This window comes from Somniosus microcephalus, unplaced genomic scaffold, assembly GCF_052327205.1.
Source record: "Somniosus microcephalus isolate GS21.2 unplaced genomic scaffold, FLI_Smic_1.0 unresolved_chr1, whole genome shotgun sequence".
Lineage (NCBI taxonomy): Eukaryota > Metazoa > Chordata > Chondrichthyes > Squaliformes > Somniosidae > Somniosus > Somniosus microcephalus.
In genome coordinates this window covers 142,737,168-142,756,079 of record NW_028225179.1, presented here as the reverse complement: position 1 = coordinate 142,756,079, position 18,912 = coordinate 142,737,168, and the positions used below count along the sequence as shown (strand labels likewise).

Below are 18,912 nucleotides of genomic sequence, written 5' to 3'. Positions count from 1 at the left end.
ATAGTCCGAAGAGATATCTGTATCGAGAAAAATACTTCAACACGGCCTTTTCTCAACAGCTTGTGGATTGAAGATAATTAAACTACATGAATTTGGATCATTTGCGATAACCACGAAGATGTGTCGCAGTGGTTCCCGAGAAGTTGTAGCTAGAAAAACGTTCGCAGCGCTGAGAGCTGGAAATCCGATTGGCAACTGGAAGAATTCATTAAAGACATGGGAAATGGCAAGCGGGCTTACTGCCTCATTAGGTGGCTTTATTTACAAAAAATACATACTTCATACGTCTTAATTTCCCCCTTTATTAAATCAAACTTTCGACACATATGCCTGCTACATTTTAAGTTAACAATCGTACGACTTGTTGCGGCCCCTTTATCCCGAGTTAGGGGCTCTGGAAAGAGCCGGTCTTTTGAACTGCCAAGTCTTTCGATTTGACGCTGGCCGGCGGGGTTTTTCTGGCTGTGGCATCAGGCGGGCGCCTGGCCGCTCTCCACTTATCCGCCTTTCGGAAGACGGTGGCGGGGTTTCTGCCGCGCCTGCCCTTTTTCAGCGACATGCGGTTCTTCCTGCCCACCGACGGCGGTTTGGACTTCTTGACCCATCTCCTGACCACCAACGTCCTCCTGGAGCCCTCCTTGCCCGGCGTCGCCTCCTTCTCCCCCGCCGCAATCTCCAACTTCTTGTTGAGCCTAACCGAGCCGGCGGTGGCCCCGGCCGTCTGCACCAGCGAGCCTTTGGTCACCAGGCTCCGGACGGTCCGGTTGAGCCGCGAGTCGTTGCGGCCCAGCTTGCAGCCGCTGGCCGACAGCATCTTCTTCATGGCGGCCACCGAGAGGCCGCGGCGGTGTTTGGTGGTCGCCACCGCTTTCATAATCTGCTCGGCCACCGTGCAACTGAACTTCTTGTGGCGGTAGGGCCGCCATTTCTTCGCTGTCACCGCGCTGTCCAGCGCCTCCGCCTCGTCCGCATGAGGGGGCGGAGGCCGACGCGCAGGCGAGGCCACCGAAGGGGGTAGGTCCAGCCCCAGCCCGCTTGGATCTCTGTCCACCATTCAGTCCACGTACTTGGTTATAACACTTTTCACTGCCTCCCGCCGGCGGCTGCTCTGTACGACCGGCGCCTCTTAAAGCCGCGGTGCGGACGCATTAGACTCACCCGCCGCCCAGGCCCCGCCCATCTGCCCCACCCAGGCCCCGCCCACCTGTCCCGCCCAGGCCCCGCCCACCCAGGTCCCGCCCAGGCCCCGCCCATCGATTTGGGCATTCTCGCCGTCCAATGACGTCGGGCCACGGGGAAAATCGAGTGCCGGCTCCGCTCCTACCCCAGGCTGCTTCTTCTTCACACTCCATCCTTTCTATGATTCTATGACATACAGCAATCTGCAGCTGTATCGCCTGGCAGCTGAATTCTCCAAAGGACTTGCGTAGCTCTTTCACTGCTGCTTGGCCAGCCTGGGATTGCGTGCTCTCTGGCATGCATGGGAGGGCAGATGCCAGTGTTGTGGCTGTACTGGAACAGCTTGGCTGGAGGCGCGGCTAGTTCTGGAGCTCAAGTCTTCAGCATGATAACCAGGATGTTGTCAGGGCCCATAGCCTTTGCTGTATCCAGTGCGTTGAGCTGTTTCTTGATATCACATGGAGTGAATCGAATTGGCTGAAGACTGGTTTCTGTGATGGTGGGGACCTCAGGAGGCCGATATGGATCATCCACTCGGCACTTCTAGCTGAAGATGGGATGGTTGCAAACGCTTCAGCCTTGTCTTTTGCACTCACGTGCTGGGCCCCACCGTCATTGAAGATGGGGATATTCCTGGAGCCTCCTCCGCCCGTTAGTTGTTTAATGGTCCATCACTATTCACGACTGGATGTGGCAGGACTACAGAGCTTTGATCTGATCCATTGATTGTGGGATCGCTTAGCCCTGTCTTCCGCTTTTTAGCTTGCATGTAGTCCTGTGTTGCAGCTTCCCAGGTTGGCACCTCATTTTCAAGTATGCCTGGTGCTGCTCCTGGCATGCTCTTCTACACTCCTTATTGAACCAGGGTTGGTCCCCTGGTTTGATGGTAATGGTAGAGTGAGGGCCATGAGGTTAGAGATTGTGGTGGAATACAATTCTGCTGCTGCTGATGGCCCACAGCGCCTCATGGATTCCCAGTTTTGAGCTGCTGGATTTGTTCTGAATCTATCCCATTTAGCACGGTGGTAGTGCCACACAACACGAAGGAGGGTGTCCTCAGTGTGTAGACAGGACTCCTGTCTCCAAAATGATTGTGAAGTTATTGATTGGGGTTAAAATGCCAAAACTAGGAGTGTTCAGGGTTATAAAGTGTTAGGATAACAGCATTTTTTCCCATTGGTATCAAAATCCTCAAAATAGTCAGTAATGTATCCCTCCAATCCACAAGGCACGCGTCTTTTCCGAGAAACAATTAGTGGCTCTTAAAAGAGCCTTTCTGCCGAGGATTTTTCTCGTCCCGTTTTCAACCACCGAACCCATAGAGAGTCCGTCCTTGGCGCTTCAGGGCATAAACCACATCCATGGCAGTGACCGTCTTGCGTTTGGCGTGTTCGGTGTAGGTGACCGAGTCCCTGATGATGTTCTCTAGGAAAACCTTCAACACCCCGCGAGTCTCCTCATAGATGAGGCCGGAGATGCATTTCACACCCCCTCGGCGAGCCAGGCGGCGGTTGGCGGGCTTGGTGATTCCCTGGATATTATCTCGGAGGACTTTGCGGTGATGCTTAGCACCACCTTTACCCAAACTTTGCCACCTTTGCCTCTACCAGACATACTGCCAGCAGAATCAGTAATTCTCTAATAACAAGTTAAGGCACCAGCCGACCTCCTTTTATATTGTTGCTGCGGACCTGGTTGAAGAACCAAAGAGGGGCAGAATCAGCGGACACCGCGACAACTCGCCTTCTTTCTTGCCTTCAAGAAATTGATACTCAACTTCATGTTTTGAAATTGCTGATCAAATATCCATAGTTAAGCAAGCAGTAATCTGTTGATCTATAGCAGACTTTTAAAAAACCCTCTAATAACGTGAGAACGAAACGGATTACATTTATTCTGGCGCATTAACAACAACATAAATGCACACTTTAAAGCAAATCTGAGACCGTCATTCAGTAACGAATGAAACTTGAGACTCAACTCCAATTGTAAATTTTAGAGGTGCAACAACAAATCAAATCGTGGTTCTGATTTTTCAAGACTAAGTAACGTGTTCATCTCACAAATTATCTTTCCTTTTCCTGGTGTTCACTTTCTCTCGAAGAATGACAATTTCCACCTCCCTTCCAACAACCACCCTCCCGCCCTTACTTTCTAAAAGAAGAAACTGTTCACTCTCAAGTTAACGGTTAAAGTGAAAGTAACTGGACAAATCTATTATTACCAATGTATTTTTTTTTAGCACGGCCGGTTTACTGGCAGTTTTCTTGCCTTATTATACCGCTCGAGAACTGATTATTAGTGATTACATTTTCATGCTTGGCCACACCATCTCCCTCGTTTTCAAGAAAATCTCACAAACTTTCAAAAGCTAAAGCTGCCTCCAAGAAGCCTGACCTCCTCTTTTGAGTCTTTGTACAGTTCAACCTCTTAACTCCATCAGGACCAATTCCATCTAAAACCTGAATACAGCTTCCAACTCCGCAGTGGTCTTTAATCATCATAATCCTGAAGAAGATATAAGGAAACAATGTTTGACATTATTTAGGCATTCATTCTTACATCTTCGACTCTCCCTTTCTCTATAACCTTTTGGGGCTTTCTCTGTTTTGCTGAAACTATTGTAGTAATTGTCCTGCTGATCTTCCCTGTCTTGTTCCTCCTAAGTTCCAAATAGACCATCTTAGACACCTTCCTCTTCCTGCATCCTCAGTGATTGACTCAAGATTCATTGCACCGTCTCCTAGTCTCTTTAATTCTTATGCAGGACCTAGACTTTGTGGAATTTCGTACTCTGCAGCCTTTCTTTCCTCTTATATGCTACAGATTCTTAAATCTCCAACTTGGTGTCACCCAACCACTATTCTTGATTCACCTCATCTCTTCAACCATGCTGTTTTGGGACTTGGCTCTTTGCCCAGCTTACACATAAAGCGAATACCCAGGGGCCTATGGACATGGATCTTAGGTCAATTAGAAACATCAAGGAATCAGCAAGAAAGTTTTAAATATGCGCATTTGTATGCTTAAAAGATAAAGGTGCTCGATTTGACATATACATAGCTGTGAAAGAAAAGACAAAATACAAGTGTAAGTGTTACCACAGCTGGCCCTGCATTGCACTGTTGACGCAGTGGGATTTAGGAATTAGTGTTAGGGTCAATGATTAGGGGTTAGGGTAAGTGTTAGAGGTTAGTGCTTAAGTTTAGGAAGTGAGGCTAAGGTGTTAAGGCTTGGGTGTTAGGGTAAGTGTTAGTGCTTGGGGTTATAGGGTGTTAGGATTAGGGTTAAGGATAGGGGTTAATGGTTAGGATTAGGGTTTGTGTTAGAAACAGCTATTAACAACACTGTTGTCACTAGATGCCTCCAACAAATAAATGAGAACACGGACACATTTAAACCAACTGTTATTTGACTGAGAATGGAAAGGAAGTATTAGTCCATGTACCTGAACTTAATTTAATGCATCCAAAGTGTTTTAGTACAATGCTTATTTGGTTAAGAATGAAAGTGCCAAGTGCCTGACCTTTAAATTGATGTTCAGTTTCTCCTCATTGCAAAAGAAAAAGACCGCCAGGGCAGCATTATAACAATGGATGTTGCTGTGATTCGAGACCGTGGTCTCAAATTCTCCCAACAGTTTTGGGATAGTTTAGTCAGTGTCTGGTGAAATTAGATTAACCTCGCCACAGGACTAGTAGGTTTCTTTTACTGAGCGTGGAATAAGAATCCTTCGGAGTTGCCAACATTTTTGGTCTTTGAAATGATCAAAGCTAAGCTTCCCAAACCAATCCTGTAGGATCCGACAGATTTTTCTGCAACATCGCGGAATTCATTCCCCGAAGGGTACTTTAGGCTGTTCGGAAACTGGTGATCAGAAAATAAAGACCTTTTCGACGTGAGGACGTTGCAACTGAAATCGCACTACGGGCACTGCTGCTCCAACTGGAATGTTTATTTTAATAAAATCCAGCAGTGACACAATAAAACCGTTTGGGAAATGTGGACTGAAATGTTGGCATCGAATTTAGTAAATTTCAAAAAAAGGAATATGACGCTAATGGGACCGCACGTTGCAAGGGCAAGAAAGGCGCCTGGCAATAAATTCAAATGTGATCAAGAGAATTGAAAGAAAAAACATGTTTCGTTCTGTTGTTTATTCTGCATGTTTTTTGCGATATCCTGGCCTATCTCCCAGTGATTTCCCCGCTGATATCTTTAATGTGACTCAAGTTTGTGAAGTCGCTGGGTCGCTGCCCGGTTGAAACTACGACACATGCCTCAGTCAGGCATGCTTTGACGCCATTGGTTAAAAAGCGGTCACCCTTATGCTGATTTCTGATTGGCTGTGGCCGGGCAGTTTTGGGCGATATCTTCAATCCGCTTATGCAAACGACGTTCCCTGTTGCATCACAAACGGTTTGCCGTTGGGAGATTTGAATTTTCAAAAACTGGCCGCGGGAATGAGTTTAACCGTCAAAAGTGCTCATTAATCTCAATGGCCTCAAATTATGCTCATAATATTCCTCCAAACCTGTTTATTGCGGCCTGTTTCTGTGCTGTATATCCTATGTAATATATAATTTCTGAAGAACCATTTTTCAACAATGCACCTTTGTATTATTAAACTTTAGGAGGGATTGTCTTCTCCCTTGACAATTTAGTATAAATAAATATATTTAGTATTAGCCCTTTTGCTCCATATCCTGAGGTTGTCTACAATGGTGAACACTTTGAAGATCTGATTCTTCCCTAGCTTTCTTTTCATCTCCAAGGCCTTCAAATGTATTGTCACTGCCCAACTCCACGGTTATTTCTTATTTAAGTGCTTTCAGTCCTCATAGCAGTGATGTCCCTGGACAAGGTTACCAATGATGTTCTTTCTAACTGTGACTGTGGCGCGCAACCTTTCCTTGACCTCTTGCAAGGCACCACATGATTAATCACTCCCTCCTCCTTTACCATTTCCTGTCTGGTCCGCCCTCACTTGGTTCCACTGCAGTCCAATCTGTCCCAGCACATAGCCAGATATCTTCTGGCCGGCATGGCTAACTCAAGGTTCGTGGCCGCATGCTTCTTCTCAGTGGCATCATCCTTCGATGTGTGGGTCAACTTCCATGTGTATGTTGGTGACAGTAAGCTGTACCACCTTTAGCTCTTCAACCACCACTATGCTGTTTGACTGCTTGCTCGACATTAAGTCATGAATAAAGTAGAACTTTCTACAGCTTAACACCAAATCCAATTCTGTTTGGCTCCCATTAAGAACTGTTCCTTAGCGCCCATACCATCCCCACCCTGGGTTGTGTATTCAGCCTAAATATGATGCCATGTTTGACCCTGAGCTGTACTTCAAACCCCATTTTATATGCATCACCCGGAGTATCTAATTCCACCTCCACAACATCATCTGTTTCAGTTTCTTCCTTTCCACGACTGCTGTTGAAACTCTCATCCACACTTTGGCCAACTTGGCTCATTGGTCGCACTCTCACCTCTGAATCAAAAGGTTCAAGCTACACTCCCGGGACATAAGCATACAATCTAGACCAAGGCACCTGTGTAGTACTGAGGGAGCGCTGCACTGTTGGAGGTGCTGTGTTACAGGTGAGATGTTTAACTGAGGACTAATGATCCGGAGACATGAGTTGAAATCCCACCACGGCAGCTGGGGAATTTAAATTCAGTAAAATTAAATAAAGATCTAGAATAAAAAGCTAGTATCAGTAATGGTGACCATGAAACTACCAGATTGTTGTAAAAACCCATCTGGTTCACTAATGTCCTTTAGGGAAGGAAATCTGCCATCATTACCCGGTCTGGCCTACATGTTACTCCAGACCCACAGCAATGTGGTTGACTCTTAACTGCCCTCTGAAATGGCCTAGCAAGCCACTCCATTGTATTCAAGAAGGTGGCTCACCACCACCTTCTTGAGGGCAATTAGGGATGGGCAATAAATGCCGGCCTTGCCGATGACGCCCGCATCCTGAGAATAACATTAATTGTTCAGGTGAATGCAAAAGATCCCACGGCACTATTTGAAGAAGAGCAGAGGAGTTCTCCTGGTGCCCTGGCCAACATTTCTCCCTCAGCTAACATTAGTAAAACAATTTATCTTATTATTGTTTGTAGGACCCTACTGTGTGCAGATTGGCTGTCGTACTTGCCTACGAAATGGAAGTGACTGCACTTCAATTAATTGGCTGTGGAATGTTCTGAAGGAGGCTATATAAATGCAAGTGTTATGTCCATGTATCTTAATGTTGTGTCCTTCAATAATCAGACAACAGACTGCAGGGAACAATTCAACAGGTGTTTACCGAATGAGGGTTACTCTAGAACTAGCTGTACAGATCACTACTCAATGTTTATATACAGGTGTGGTCACTGCCGGTACTACAGCATAAAGGAGCTGTAAAAAGTAGTTCTCTCCCTTAAGGTATATATACATTACATACATTACAATTCCTCCCCTTTTTAGATTAACAGTACCATAATACTCATTTAACAATTAACACTTTTAATATACAATGTTATATGAAAATAGTCCATTCATATATTCAGTCTCTGGGGAGGCTTCCTGATTCTTTCTGGATAACGCCTTTCCCGAGTGTCTCGCTCTTGGTGCGGAGGCGATTCTAGCACCCTGTCATCAGTTGATTCATCAGCTTCCAATGCTATTGTTTCTGGGGTAGATGCGACCTGTACGTCGGGTTCCTCACCAGGTATGTATGGCCGAGACATGGGGTTGACTCGTTCCTGTGACTCTAGGATCTGGTCAGCATGGCGTCTCACAATGTTCCCCCCAACATCCACTGTGTACATTAGTGGCCCCTGCCGTGTGCATAACATTCCTGGTTGCCACTTCTCTGTTCAGTAGTCGCGGGCCAAGGTTGGTTGCCCTACATTGAAGCTCCTTGTCGGCTTCTCATTGATGTGCTGGAATTGCTTACTCTCAACATCTCTTCGTACATTTGGTCTGAGCAAATCCAGACGAGATCTCAACCTTCGGTTAAAGAACATCATGGCCGGGGCCTGGTTGGTGACTGCATGTGTCGCATTTCTGTAGGCTAACAGGAAATTGTCCACCTTATGCTGCAGTGGAATGTCGTCATAGCACATGGCCTTTACTGCTTTTTTAAAGGTTTGTACGAACCTCTCAGCCAATCCATTTGTGGCTGGATGATACGGGGCGGATGTGTAATGCCTTACCCCATTCCTTTTCATAAATCTTCGAAACTCTTCGGAGACAAACTGTGGTCCGTTATCAGAGCAAATCTGCTCTGGCAAGCCGTTCCTGGCAAAAATGGTCCGTAGGACTGCAATAGTTTTCTCCGTGGTGGTGGAGGACATTTTGATCACCTCAGGCCATTTCAAGTGCGCATCCACGGCTATTAAAAACATTGAGTCCATGAATGGACCAGCAAAATCAATATGCACCCGTTGCCATGGAGAGGAGGGCCACTCCCATGGGTGTAGAGGGGCATGTGGTGGTGCATTTTGGACCTTCTGGCATCCTGAGCAGCTCTTTGTCAGGTCCTCGATTTGCTGATCGATCCCCGGCCACCACACATAAGCCCTAGCAAGGCTTTTCATTTTCACCCCTCCCAGATGACCTTCGTGAAGCTCATTGAGCACTCTCTCCCTTAACTTGGGTGGAATTACCACTCGGGATCCACACATCAAGGTCCCCTGGCATACTGACAGCTGTTCTCTTCCGGATGGGAATGCTGGCAACAGTGAGTCGCCATGTGCTGGCCATCCCTTCACCATCAAATCATATACCCGAGACAGTGTCGGGTCATTTCGGGTCTCCTTCTCTATACTAGCGTTAGTTACTGGCAAGCATTCAATTATAGTCGAATGAAATATTTCAACAGGATCCGCTGCTGGTGCTTCCTCCGCAGTAGGCAGTGGCAGGCGTGATAGCCCATCAGCGTTTCCATGCTGTTTTGTGCCCTTATACTCGATTTCATATTGGTGCGCCCCTAAAAAAAGGGACCATCTTTGTAGCCGTTGTGCAGTCATCACCGGAACACCCTTCTTTGGATTAAAGATGGAGACAAATGGTTGGTGGTCAGTCAGCAAGGTGAAGTTCTGCCCGTGCAGATAGTGATTGAACTTTTTCACTCCCCACACTAGGCTAAGGGCCTCCCTGTCAATCTGGGCATAGTTACACTCGGCTGAGGTTAGTGACCGAGACGCAAAGGCTACTGGCCTCTCCGAGCCGTCCGGGTATTTGTGCGACAGCACTGCTCCAATGCCATAGGGTGATGCATCACACGCCAACCGAATTGGTAGTGCTGGGCTGAAATGAGCCAACACCTCTTTTGATGTGATCAATGCTTTGCTCTTCTGGAAAGCTCGTTTACATTCGTCACTCCACTTCCATGGAACCCCATTTGCAGTAGAGTGTTCAGTGGGTGTAGTACAGTAGACAAATTCAGCAAGAACTTATGGTAGTAGTTCACCAGCCCGAGGAACGACCTCAGTTGTGACAAATTTTCCGGTGCTGGAGCCTTGACTACTGCCTCAATCTTTTCAGGGGACTTATGTAACCCCTCTTTATCAATAACGTGGCCACAATACGAGATCTGCTTCTGGGAAAACTCGCATTTGTGGCGATTAGCTCGGATCCCATATTCCTTCAATCTAGTGAGCACCTGCTCCAGGTTGGCGAGGTGATCACTGTCATTTTCGCCCGTGACCAGGATGTCGTCCAAATAACACTGGGTCCCTGGAATCCCTTGCAGGACTTGTTCCATTGCCCTTTGCCAAATAGCCGGAGCTGATGCTACCCCGAACACCAGCCGGTTGTATTGGTAGAGACCTTTATGAGTGTTGATCGTGAGGTACTGTTTTGAGGCTTCTTCTACCTCCATTTGCAGGTACGCCTGGGCAGATCAATCTTAGTGAAGCGTTTCCCTCCAGATAGCGAGGCGAAAATATCCTCAATCTGCGGAAGCAGATATTGTACAGTGTGAAGGATTGGGTTCACTGTCACCTTAAAGTCCCCACAGATGCGAACCTTCTTTGGTTCCCCAGGCGTATTACTCAATGACCTCTTCATTACAGGAATGATGGGTGTAGCCCACTCGCTCCAGTCCACTTTGGACAGTGCTCCTGAATGTTCCAAACCTTCCAGCTCTGCTTCGACGGCTGGGCGGATCGCATAAGGTATCGGTCTGGCCTTAAAAAACTTTGGGCTTGCATTTTCCTCTATTTTGATCACAGAAATCACAGAAACAGAAACCCCATAGTGCAGATAGAGGCCATTTCGGCCCATCGAGCCTGCACCGACACATATCCCACCCGATCCCTGTAACCCCTACACCAACACGTATCCCACCCTATCCGCGTAACCCCACGTATTTAATCCCCCTAACACTAATGGTCAATTTATCATAGCCAATCAACCTAACCTGCACATCTTTGGACTGTGGGAGGAAACCGGAGCACCCGGAGAAAACCCACGCAAACACGGGGAGAATGTGCAAACTCCACACAGACAGTCACCCGAGGCCGGATTTGAACCCGGGTCCCTGGCGCTGTGAGGCAACAGTGCTAACCACTATGCCACCGTGCCGAACATTGCTGTTATGCCTTTTAGTGTTCCACGTCCCTGCTGGAACACTTCTTGTGCATCAGTTAGCATTTTTGACAGTCGTCCAGGTGTGACGTCATCATCCTTTTTGGCATCTACAGTCAGTGCTTGTATGGAATGCCAATCTAGCTGTATCTTCCGGATCCATTCATGTCCTAGTAGTGGTGGTCCTCCATCTGGCAATACATATAGGTCCATTTTTGGTGTTTCCTTGCCGTTATATATAACGTTCACCCTTATTTTTCCTTTGGGGTAGATTTTTTGCCCCGTGTACGTCTTCAAGGCAATCTTTGTATCTCTCAAGGGTATATATGAGAATAGCCGCTTGTAGTCCCTTCGGTTTATGACTGTTAGGGCTGATCCTGTGTCCAATTCCATTTTCACTTGGACTCCTGCTATCTTGAGCATGACACAGATAGTTTGGTGATCCTCCGTTTTGATCACATTATGTAGTTTCAGACAACCCAGCTCCTTGCTTCTGGAGTCTGTATCACTCTTCTGTTCGTCTGAACTACTCTCCGTCACCTTATGTACCTTCTTGTCCTTCTCCTGTGGAGATTTCTTGCTGCTGGTTTTCTTTCCCGACCTGCAGACTCTTGCTATGTGTCCTACTTTTCCACACTGTCTGCACACTTTGTCCTTGAACCAGCAATCATTATGGTCATGTGTTGTTCTGCCGCAGCGATAGCACTTCACTGTTCCGTATGACATTTCATTTGTGCCATATTCTTGCGGTCTCCGTTGTACCTCTGCAGCGCCCCGTGCTGCTGCTTCATGTGATACTGCAATGCTGAAAGCCTTATCCAGCGTAAGATCCTTTTCTGATAGAAGCCGTTTCTGGGTTCCTTCACTTTGAAGCCCACATACAAACTTGTCCCTTAAAGTATCTGCTAGTCCCGTTCCAAACTGGCAGTGTTTCGATAGCTTGCGCAGTTCCGTTAAATACTCAGCATTACTTTCATCTTTATGCTGATTCTTTTGTGAAACTTAAATCTTTCTGCTATCAGCAGCGGTGTGGGGTTTAAGTGGTCCTGTAGGATTGACACTATGTTTTCAAAATCCTTTTCTACTGGCTTCTCTGGGGTTACTAGGTTTCGTAGTAAGCCATACATTTTTGCACCCATTGAATTCAACAATACCAGCGCTTTCTTGTCATCTGGCACTTCATTCACCTGGCAGTATACTTCTATGCGTTCGACATATGTCATCCAATCTTCGACTTCATTGTCGAACGCTGCGATACTGCCACTCTTCGGCATTTTTGGGTGTGGTTAGACTGGCTTAAAATGGTGTCTCCCGCGCTTTCCTTTCTTCCCCGCTGCGGCCTAAAATGGCGTCCCCCGCGCTTTCCTTTCTTCCCCGCTGCGGCTTAAAATGGCGTCTCCCGCGCTGCTGCCAACGCCGCTCTCGGCGGTCCTCGTGGCAAATGGCGACGCCCTGTGGGTTTCGCGCGCTGCTCCTGCGCTGCTGCCAATGCCGCTCTCTGCGGTCCTCGTGGCAATGGCAGCGCCTCACGTTTTCCTGCGCGCCTCTCTCCCCCATTGAAGCTGCTCGGCCCTTGAACACCGGCTGCACTCTGCTCTCTCTCGTCTCTCTCCCCCATTGACGCCGCTCGGCCCTGAACACCGGCTGCGCCCTGTGTGCTCTGCCCTCTCTCTCTCCCCCGTCGACACTGCTCGGTCTTTTTCTGTGCCGCTCGGTCGGGCTCTAGCTCGCCGCTGTCCGGGAAGGGTCTGCGCAGTACCTGTTGCCAGCCCGTTTCGCTGGACCACCATGACTGGAAAACCAAGCCTGGCTCTCAACAGCCTCCCCTGCGATGCTCAAATCTCCGCTGGATGACTGGGCAATTGCCCGTGGTCGACGCCCTTGCTTCTGGACTCGACCTTCTTCCACTGTTCTCCAGGAGCGAATCCCTGGGAGGTGATGCAGAGGTGCAGGTAGGTTCGAATCTGCCTCGTCGCCAATGTTATGTCCGTGTATCTTAATGTTGTGTCCTTCAATAATCAGACAACAGACTGCAGGGAAAGATTCAACAGGTGTTTACTGAATGAGGGTTACTCTAGAACTAACTGTACAGATCGCTACTCAGGGTTTATATACAGGTGTGGTCACTGCCGGTACTACAGTATACAGGAGCTGTAAAAAGTAGTTCGCTCCCTTAAGGTATATATACATTACATACATTACAGCAAGTTCTTTCTTTCTTTCTTGTTACTTCCAGGTTTGGCTTCCACAACATTATTTTTTATTTTTTCAGAATGAGGGTGATGCCAGCAAAGCCACATTTTATTGCCCATCCCTAGTTACCCCGAAGTTGTGGCGATGAGCCTTCTCCTTGAACTACAGCAGTCCTTGTGGTGATGTTGTTCCCTTGATGGTGTTGGTTATGGAATTCCATGCCTTTGGACCAGTGATGATGAAGTAACGGTGGTATATGTCCGAGTCAGGATGTTGTGTGACTTTGAAGTGAAGAGGGAGGTGATGATGTTCCCATATTACTGCTTTATCCTCTGATAGGTCACGGAGATGGGATGTGCTGTTGAAATAAGCTTGGTGGGTTGATGATGTGCATCCTGTCGATAGTACAAATCACAGCCAAAGTGCCCTGGTGCAGATACTGAATCAGTGACGGGGCACTGATTAAGCAGAATTGTCCTTTTCCATACAGTTTTGAGTTCCTTGGTGTTGTTGTAGCTGCGCCCATCCAGGCTAGTGACAAGTATTCCATTACTCTCCTGACATGAGCCTTGCAGATAGATGGCGGAGGAGCTTTGAGGAGTCAAGACGTGAGCTACTCATCACAGAATGTGCAGTCTCTGTCCTTCTCTTGCAACCACATTGTTCATATGGCTGGTCCAGTTGAGCTTCTGCTCAATGGTGACCCTCCCACCCCATGATGTTGATGGTGTGGGAGGGGAAATTAATCAGCCTTCCAAAAGATAGGAGAACTGCACATGAGGATAGGTTACAGTATCAAGTATATACAACGAGGGGTTTCATTGTTATGACCCCTCTCCACCCCAGGCTATTTTATTGTATGGCTAGATATTGGGCAGTTAAGTTAAACTCCTTATCACACGTGATGCAGGGTCTGCTTATGGGAGAGACCGCTGTTACTGAGCACAAGAGAATATCCCAAAAATTTGTAACAGGTAGCAAGGAGTGTTGTAGATTGGATTTTTTCCCAACACCTCTACTCATGAAAAGAGCTGGAAGACAGTTTTCATAAGCAGACAAAGCATCTTATTAACTTAAACTTGCATCTAGATTTTCCCCTGTGTTAAATTACCCATAGCCCAGGTCGAATAATTAACCCAGACTTCAGTAACTCGGGTACCGGAAGATCTGTGGATGCCCACCATCTATCACATCAGAAGGCAGAAAATTTCACACCACTAGAACGTGGGTAAACTGCTTGATCAGATTTATTTACAGATATAATAATATGCAGAAGCAGAGAGATAAGCAAATACCAACAATACAATAACCAATCTTGCCGTATATACAAACTGGATTGACTATTTAACAATCTTCACCTTGGCAACTCCTTAGAAACAGATGATTAGAAAATAGGGCAGGTTCCGTTATGACAGTATGCTCGTCCCCCACCCGATTATTCTGTATTCGTTGGGCCCAGGCAATTGAGTGCCTCACCTGCAGGAGGAAAACGATCCACCCTACATCTTCTCTGTTAAAGTTGCATACATTAAGACGTTAAATCCTCGTGCGTAAGGCATCAAAGTATCTTTATCTTAATCGATTTCTGAACAAAAGCCATTTTGACCTGATCCATGAGTGACTGCCTCCAGTCTTCCACTTTGAAACATAATTAAGAGAGAGCAGTCTCCTTTTTGTACCCGAATTAAAATCATATGAAATAAAGACAGGCACTCTTGTTTTCAGGTTTTGCGGTCCTGAACAGGGTAGGGCAAGGGGAAGAGTTTAGTCATGATGCTCCACCATGGTCTGTGGGGCAGGCTAAAATGGACCAGCTGGTCTTTTCCTGCCCATCATTTTTCGCATGTTCAATAGTATCGATAAAGTAAAGAGCAATCAGAGAGGTTACAACAAAGAGAGAGAGAGAGAGATTAAAGGCTATTAGTGGGAGAAGGATCACCGAGCGAATATTGTACTTCACCATTAATAAGATCGCAATGGACTGATCATGCTAACCATAGTGACAATGCTGTCATTCCATACAATTCCCATGTGCCTCCTCTTATGAAATCATCTAGATTTCAATGAAAAAGGAGGAAATTAAATGATTTTTAAGAAAAATGAATTACTTCAGATAAATGTGAACTCCTGTTGTAACTGGTGCTCAGTAAATCAGGCTGGTAAAGTAAATTTTACATTTTTATTTACTTTGTGCCTATTTCTAGTTAGCAAACAAGGTAGCTGTTTATTCTGCTTTGGTAAAATACATACCTAGAAATATATATATATATATATAAATAATGTCCATTTGAGATAATAGGAGGCAAGTTAGAAAGAAGGTTCCTTGAGGAACTTATTATCCAGGACAGCTTGGGCAAGGGAGAGGGCTTGAAGGATTCTCTGTGAGTGGTATTAGTATTGTAAAGTGTTTCAATGACTAACAGAACTTGGTGGTACAGTGGACCTCACCCAGAAGACATTGGCCTTTCAGCTCTGGGACTGGAGTTCAAAACCAAGACGTCACCTCTGTTGCTTGTGAAATGAGTTTGGGCCCAATTCTATGTGGTCATGTCCCCCCACCCCACCCTCCCCGACACCCCCCCCTCACCCCCCCCCCACCAACCCCAGCACAAAACGGCCGCATAATTTGGTGCTGAATTGGCTATCTCACTCAGAGAGACCACTGGAGGTTGATGTGGGAAATAGAAAATACCACATTGATTCCGTAGGGGGTTTTCCTCTGGCACCGAGGCTGAGGCACCTTCTTGGAGCAGAGCTTTATTCTGTATCTAATCATACTATACACCCAATGCTTGATGCCAATGCTGGGTACCACAAGTGGAAAATGTTGGATTTTCCCAGCACTAACGCTCTTTCTTACCTTGTCAAATATTCATGAAAATCCTTTTGATTCAAAGGATTTAGCTGGCGTTTGCCTGGCAACCCATTTTACACTGGGCACCCCAGAATCACAAGAGAACCACCTCCCCCCCACCCCTACTGCCAACCTCATGACTTGAGGGTGACAATTTTTGTTAAACTTGTTGTCATCCAGCTTATCATCCACGTCCTGAAAATGAATGTTGGCTGGCTGTCTGATGAGGGTGGAGGCATCTCACGAGTATCTCACGACTGAGCTTGATCCTGTTTACTCATCATCTACACACATGCACTTTCCAGTAGGATATGCTGAATAGTGATCAGAAGCAATTTCCAGCCCCCCAAACCCCGCCGTAGTGAGGCCAATTGTAGCCACAATCCCAGATGAGATCCATTAAGTCAGCATAGGCCTGGGATTAAACCTTTGGACTCTTCTTGCCCATATGATTCCACTACTCACTAGATAAACCTGCTGAACTATTGGAGTCGGAGATAGTGAGACTGCCAATTTATGGTAATCTTCCAAGTATATTCTAGTAGTGCAGAATACTCACTCATCACCAATGCATATCGCTTGCAATTTTCCAATATGTACATGTAATGGTTGAGTTTCCTTACCACCAGCAACTAGGAAAATGTAGACTTTTGTGTCAATTTATAGGCATTAGGAATTGGATTGATTCTACCCAAAATACATAAGAACATAAGAACATAAGAAGTAGGAGCAGGAGTAGGCCATACGGCCCCTCGAGCCTGCTCCGCCATTCAATAGGATCATGGCTGATCCGAACCTAGACTCAGGTCCACTTCCCTGCCCTCTCCCCGTAACCCCTAATTCCCTTATCAGCTAGGAAACTGTCTATCTCCGTTTTAAATTTATTTAATGTTGCAGCTTCCACAGTTCTCTGAGGTAGCAAATTCGATAGATTTACTACCCTCTGAGTGAAGAAGTTTCTCCTCATCTCAGTTTTGAAAGGGCAGCCCCTTATTCTAAGATTATGCCCCCTAGTTCTATTCTCACCCATCAGTGGAAACATCCTCACCGCATCCACCCGATCAAGCCCCCTCACAATCTTATATGTTTCGATAAGATCGCCTTTCATTCTTCTAAATTCCAATGAGTAGAGTCCCAACCTCCTCAACATTTCCTCATAAGTCAACACCCTCATCTCCGGAATCAACTGAGTGAAACTTCTCTGACCTGCCTCGAGAGCAAGTATATCTTTTCTTAAATATGGAAACCAAAACTGTGCGCAGTATTCCAGGTGTGGCCTCACCAGTACCCTGTATAACTGCAGCAAGACTTCCCTGCTTTTATACTCCAACCCCCTTGCAATAAAAGCCAAGATTCCATTGGCCTTCCTGATCACCTGCTGTACCTGCATACTAACCTTCTGTGTTTCATGCACCAGGACGCCCAGATCCCTTTGTACTGTAGCACTTTGCAGTTTCTTTCCATTTAGATAATAACTTGCTCTTTGATTTTTTCTACCAATGTGCATAACCTCACACTTTCCAACATTATATTCCATCTGCCAAATTTCTGCCCACTCACTTAGCCTGTCTATGTCCTTTTGCAGGTTTGTCATGTCCTCCTATCTCACTGCTTTCCCTCCCATCTTTGTATCGTTGGCAAACTTGGATACGTTGCACTCGGTCCCTTCCTCCAAATCGTTAATATAGATTGTAAAGAGTTGGGGTCCCAGCACTGACCCCTGCGGAACACCACTAGTCACTACATTTCAAGTAGGACCCTTGCGACACTCTCGGGCAAATTGTAGCACCACGGCTGTTGTCCTCATTGAGTGTGAAGTGGGGAAAGAGTTAAAATAACATCGCTGGCAGCTCACAGAATGGTGTAAGAGAGGCAGTTGCTGACATGAAAGACCACATCCATAAGGTGCGGTCAAGATAACTGACCTTTGAGACTAAAAACAATTCAGTTGAGACATGATGTCTAGCACTTTAGCTGCCCTTATGGTTTTGTTATCTGGGTCACAATGCTTCCAAGTTATTTTTTAATCAGAATTCAGCAGTTTGGGCTAATAATTGAGTATGCAGCTTGCACATGTTTACCTTAGGACATGTAACCCAATCCGTGAAGGTGCATGTGGGCCAAGATCCAATCAGGTTGCGGGAATGAATTGTGCATGAGGCCACCATGCTTATTTGAATCTATAAAAATGTAATGCTTGCTGTAACAATTTGGAGAAGTCTGGCTAAGACAGAGCAGATTGTCTCCCCACCGGTGCAATAAAGACAACTTGATTATCGATCTGAAAATCTTGTGTCAAGTGTTGGTGTAAAATACTAACATCAAGTGCAACTTACAGAACCTGGACAGGGGATGACACCTGGGATCTTCACACATTAGATGATGCAGTACCAGGCTGAGAATTTTAAATATGGGATGTTGAGGGATCAGTTGTCAATGTAGGTCAGTGAGGACTGGGTGAATGGGATTTCGTGCGGAATAAGATATGGGCAGACATACTTTGGATGAGCTGAAGTTTATGGAGGGTGGGGGATTGAAGGCTAGCCAAGAGATCATTCGAATAGTCACATATGGGGGTGGCAAAAGAAATAACTAAGGGTTTCAGTGGAAGATGGGCTGAGACAGGGTCAGAGGTGGGCAGCGTTATGTAGGTAGAAGTAGATGGTCTTTGTGATGGAGAGATTATGCAGTTGGAAGCTCAGCTAAGGGTTGACTATGATGCTGTGGTTGCAAACAGTCTGATTCACCTGAGCTAGTGACTGGGCAGGGGATGGGATTGATATTAAGGGTATAGAGCTTGTGGCATGTCCAAGTCCAATTTCACCCTCAATGTCTTTTGAAGTGAGGTTTCTGGCCAGACGTCATTGAATTTACGGATTGTAAAGTTGGTTGGTCCAGAAATACAATTCGCAGCACCCAAACAGCCCTAACAAATGTCATGAACACCATTCTCTGTAACTGTGACCATGGCATTCTATCCCTCCTGACCTTCCTCAATCTCTCTGTAACCTTTGAGGTTCCATCATTGTCCTGCAACAGCTTGCCTCCATTGTCCAGCTCAGGGGGACAGCTCTCAATTGTTTCTACTCCGACC

At 46.4% G+C, this 18,912-nt stretch overlaps 1 protein-coding gene across 1 annotated transcript; it reads right to left on the bottom strand.

Moving 5' to 3' along the window:
- Positions 1-282: 282 nt before the first annotated feature.
- On the bottom strand, positions 283-1,120 carry LOC147096092 (histone H1.3-like). The gene has a single exon (XM_085974081.1). It carries the CDS (start codon positions 1,052-1,054, stop codon positions 386-388), a length of 669 nt encoding a protein of 222 aa, XP_085830207.1. The 5' UTR covers positions 1,055-1,120; the 3' UTR covers positions 283-385.
- Positions 1,121-18,912: the final 17,792 nt, after the last annotated feature.

Excerpts from the sequence above, each read along its gene's own strand:
- LOC147096092 (XM_085974081.1), bottom strand. The coding sequence starts at position 1,054 with ATGGTGGACAGAGATCCAAGCGGGCTGGGGCTGGACCTACCCCCTTCG.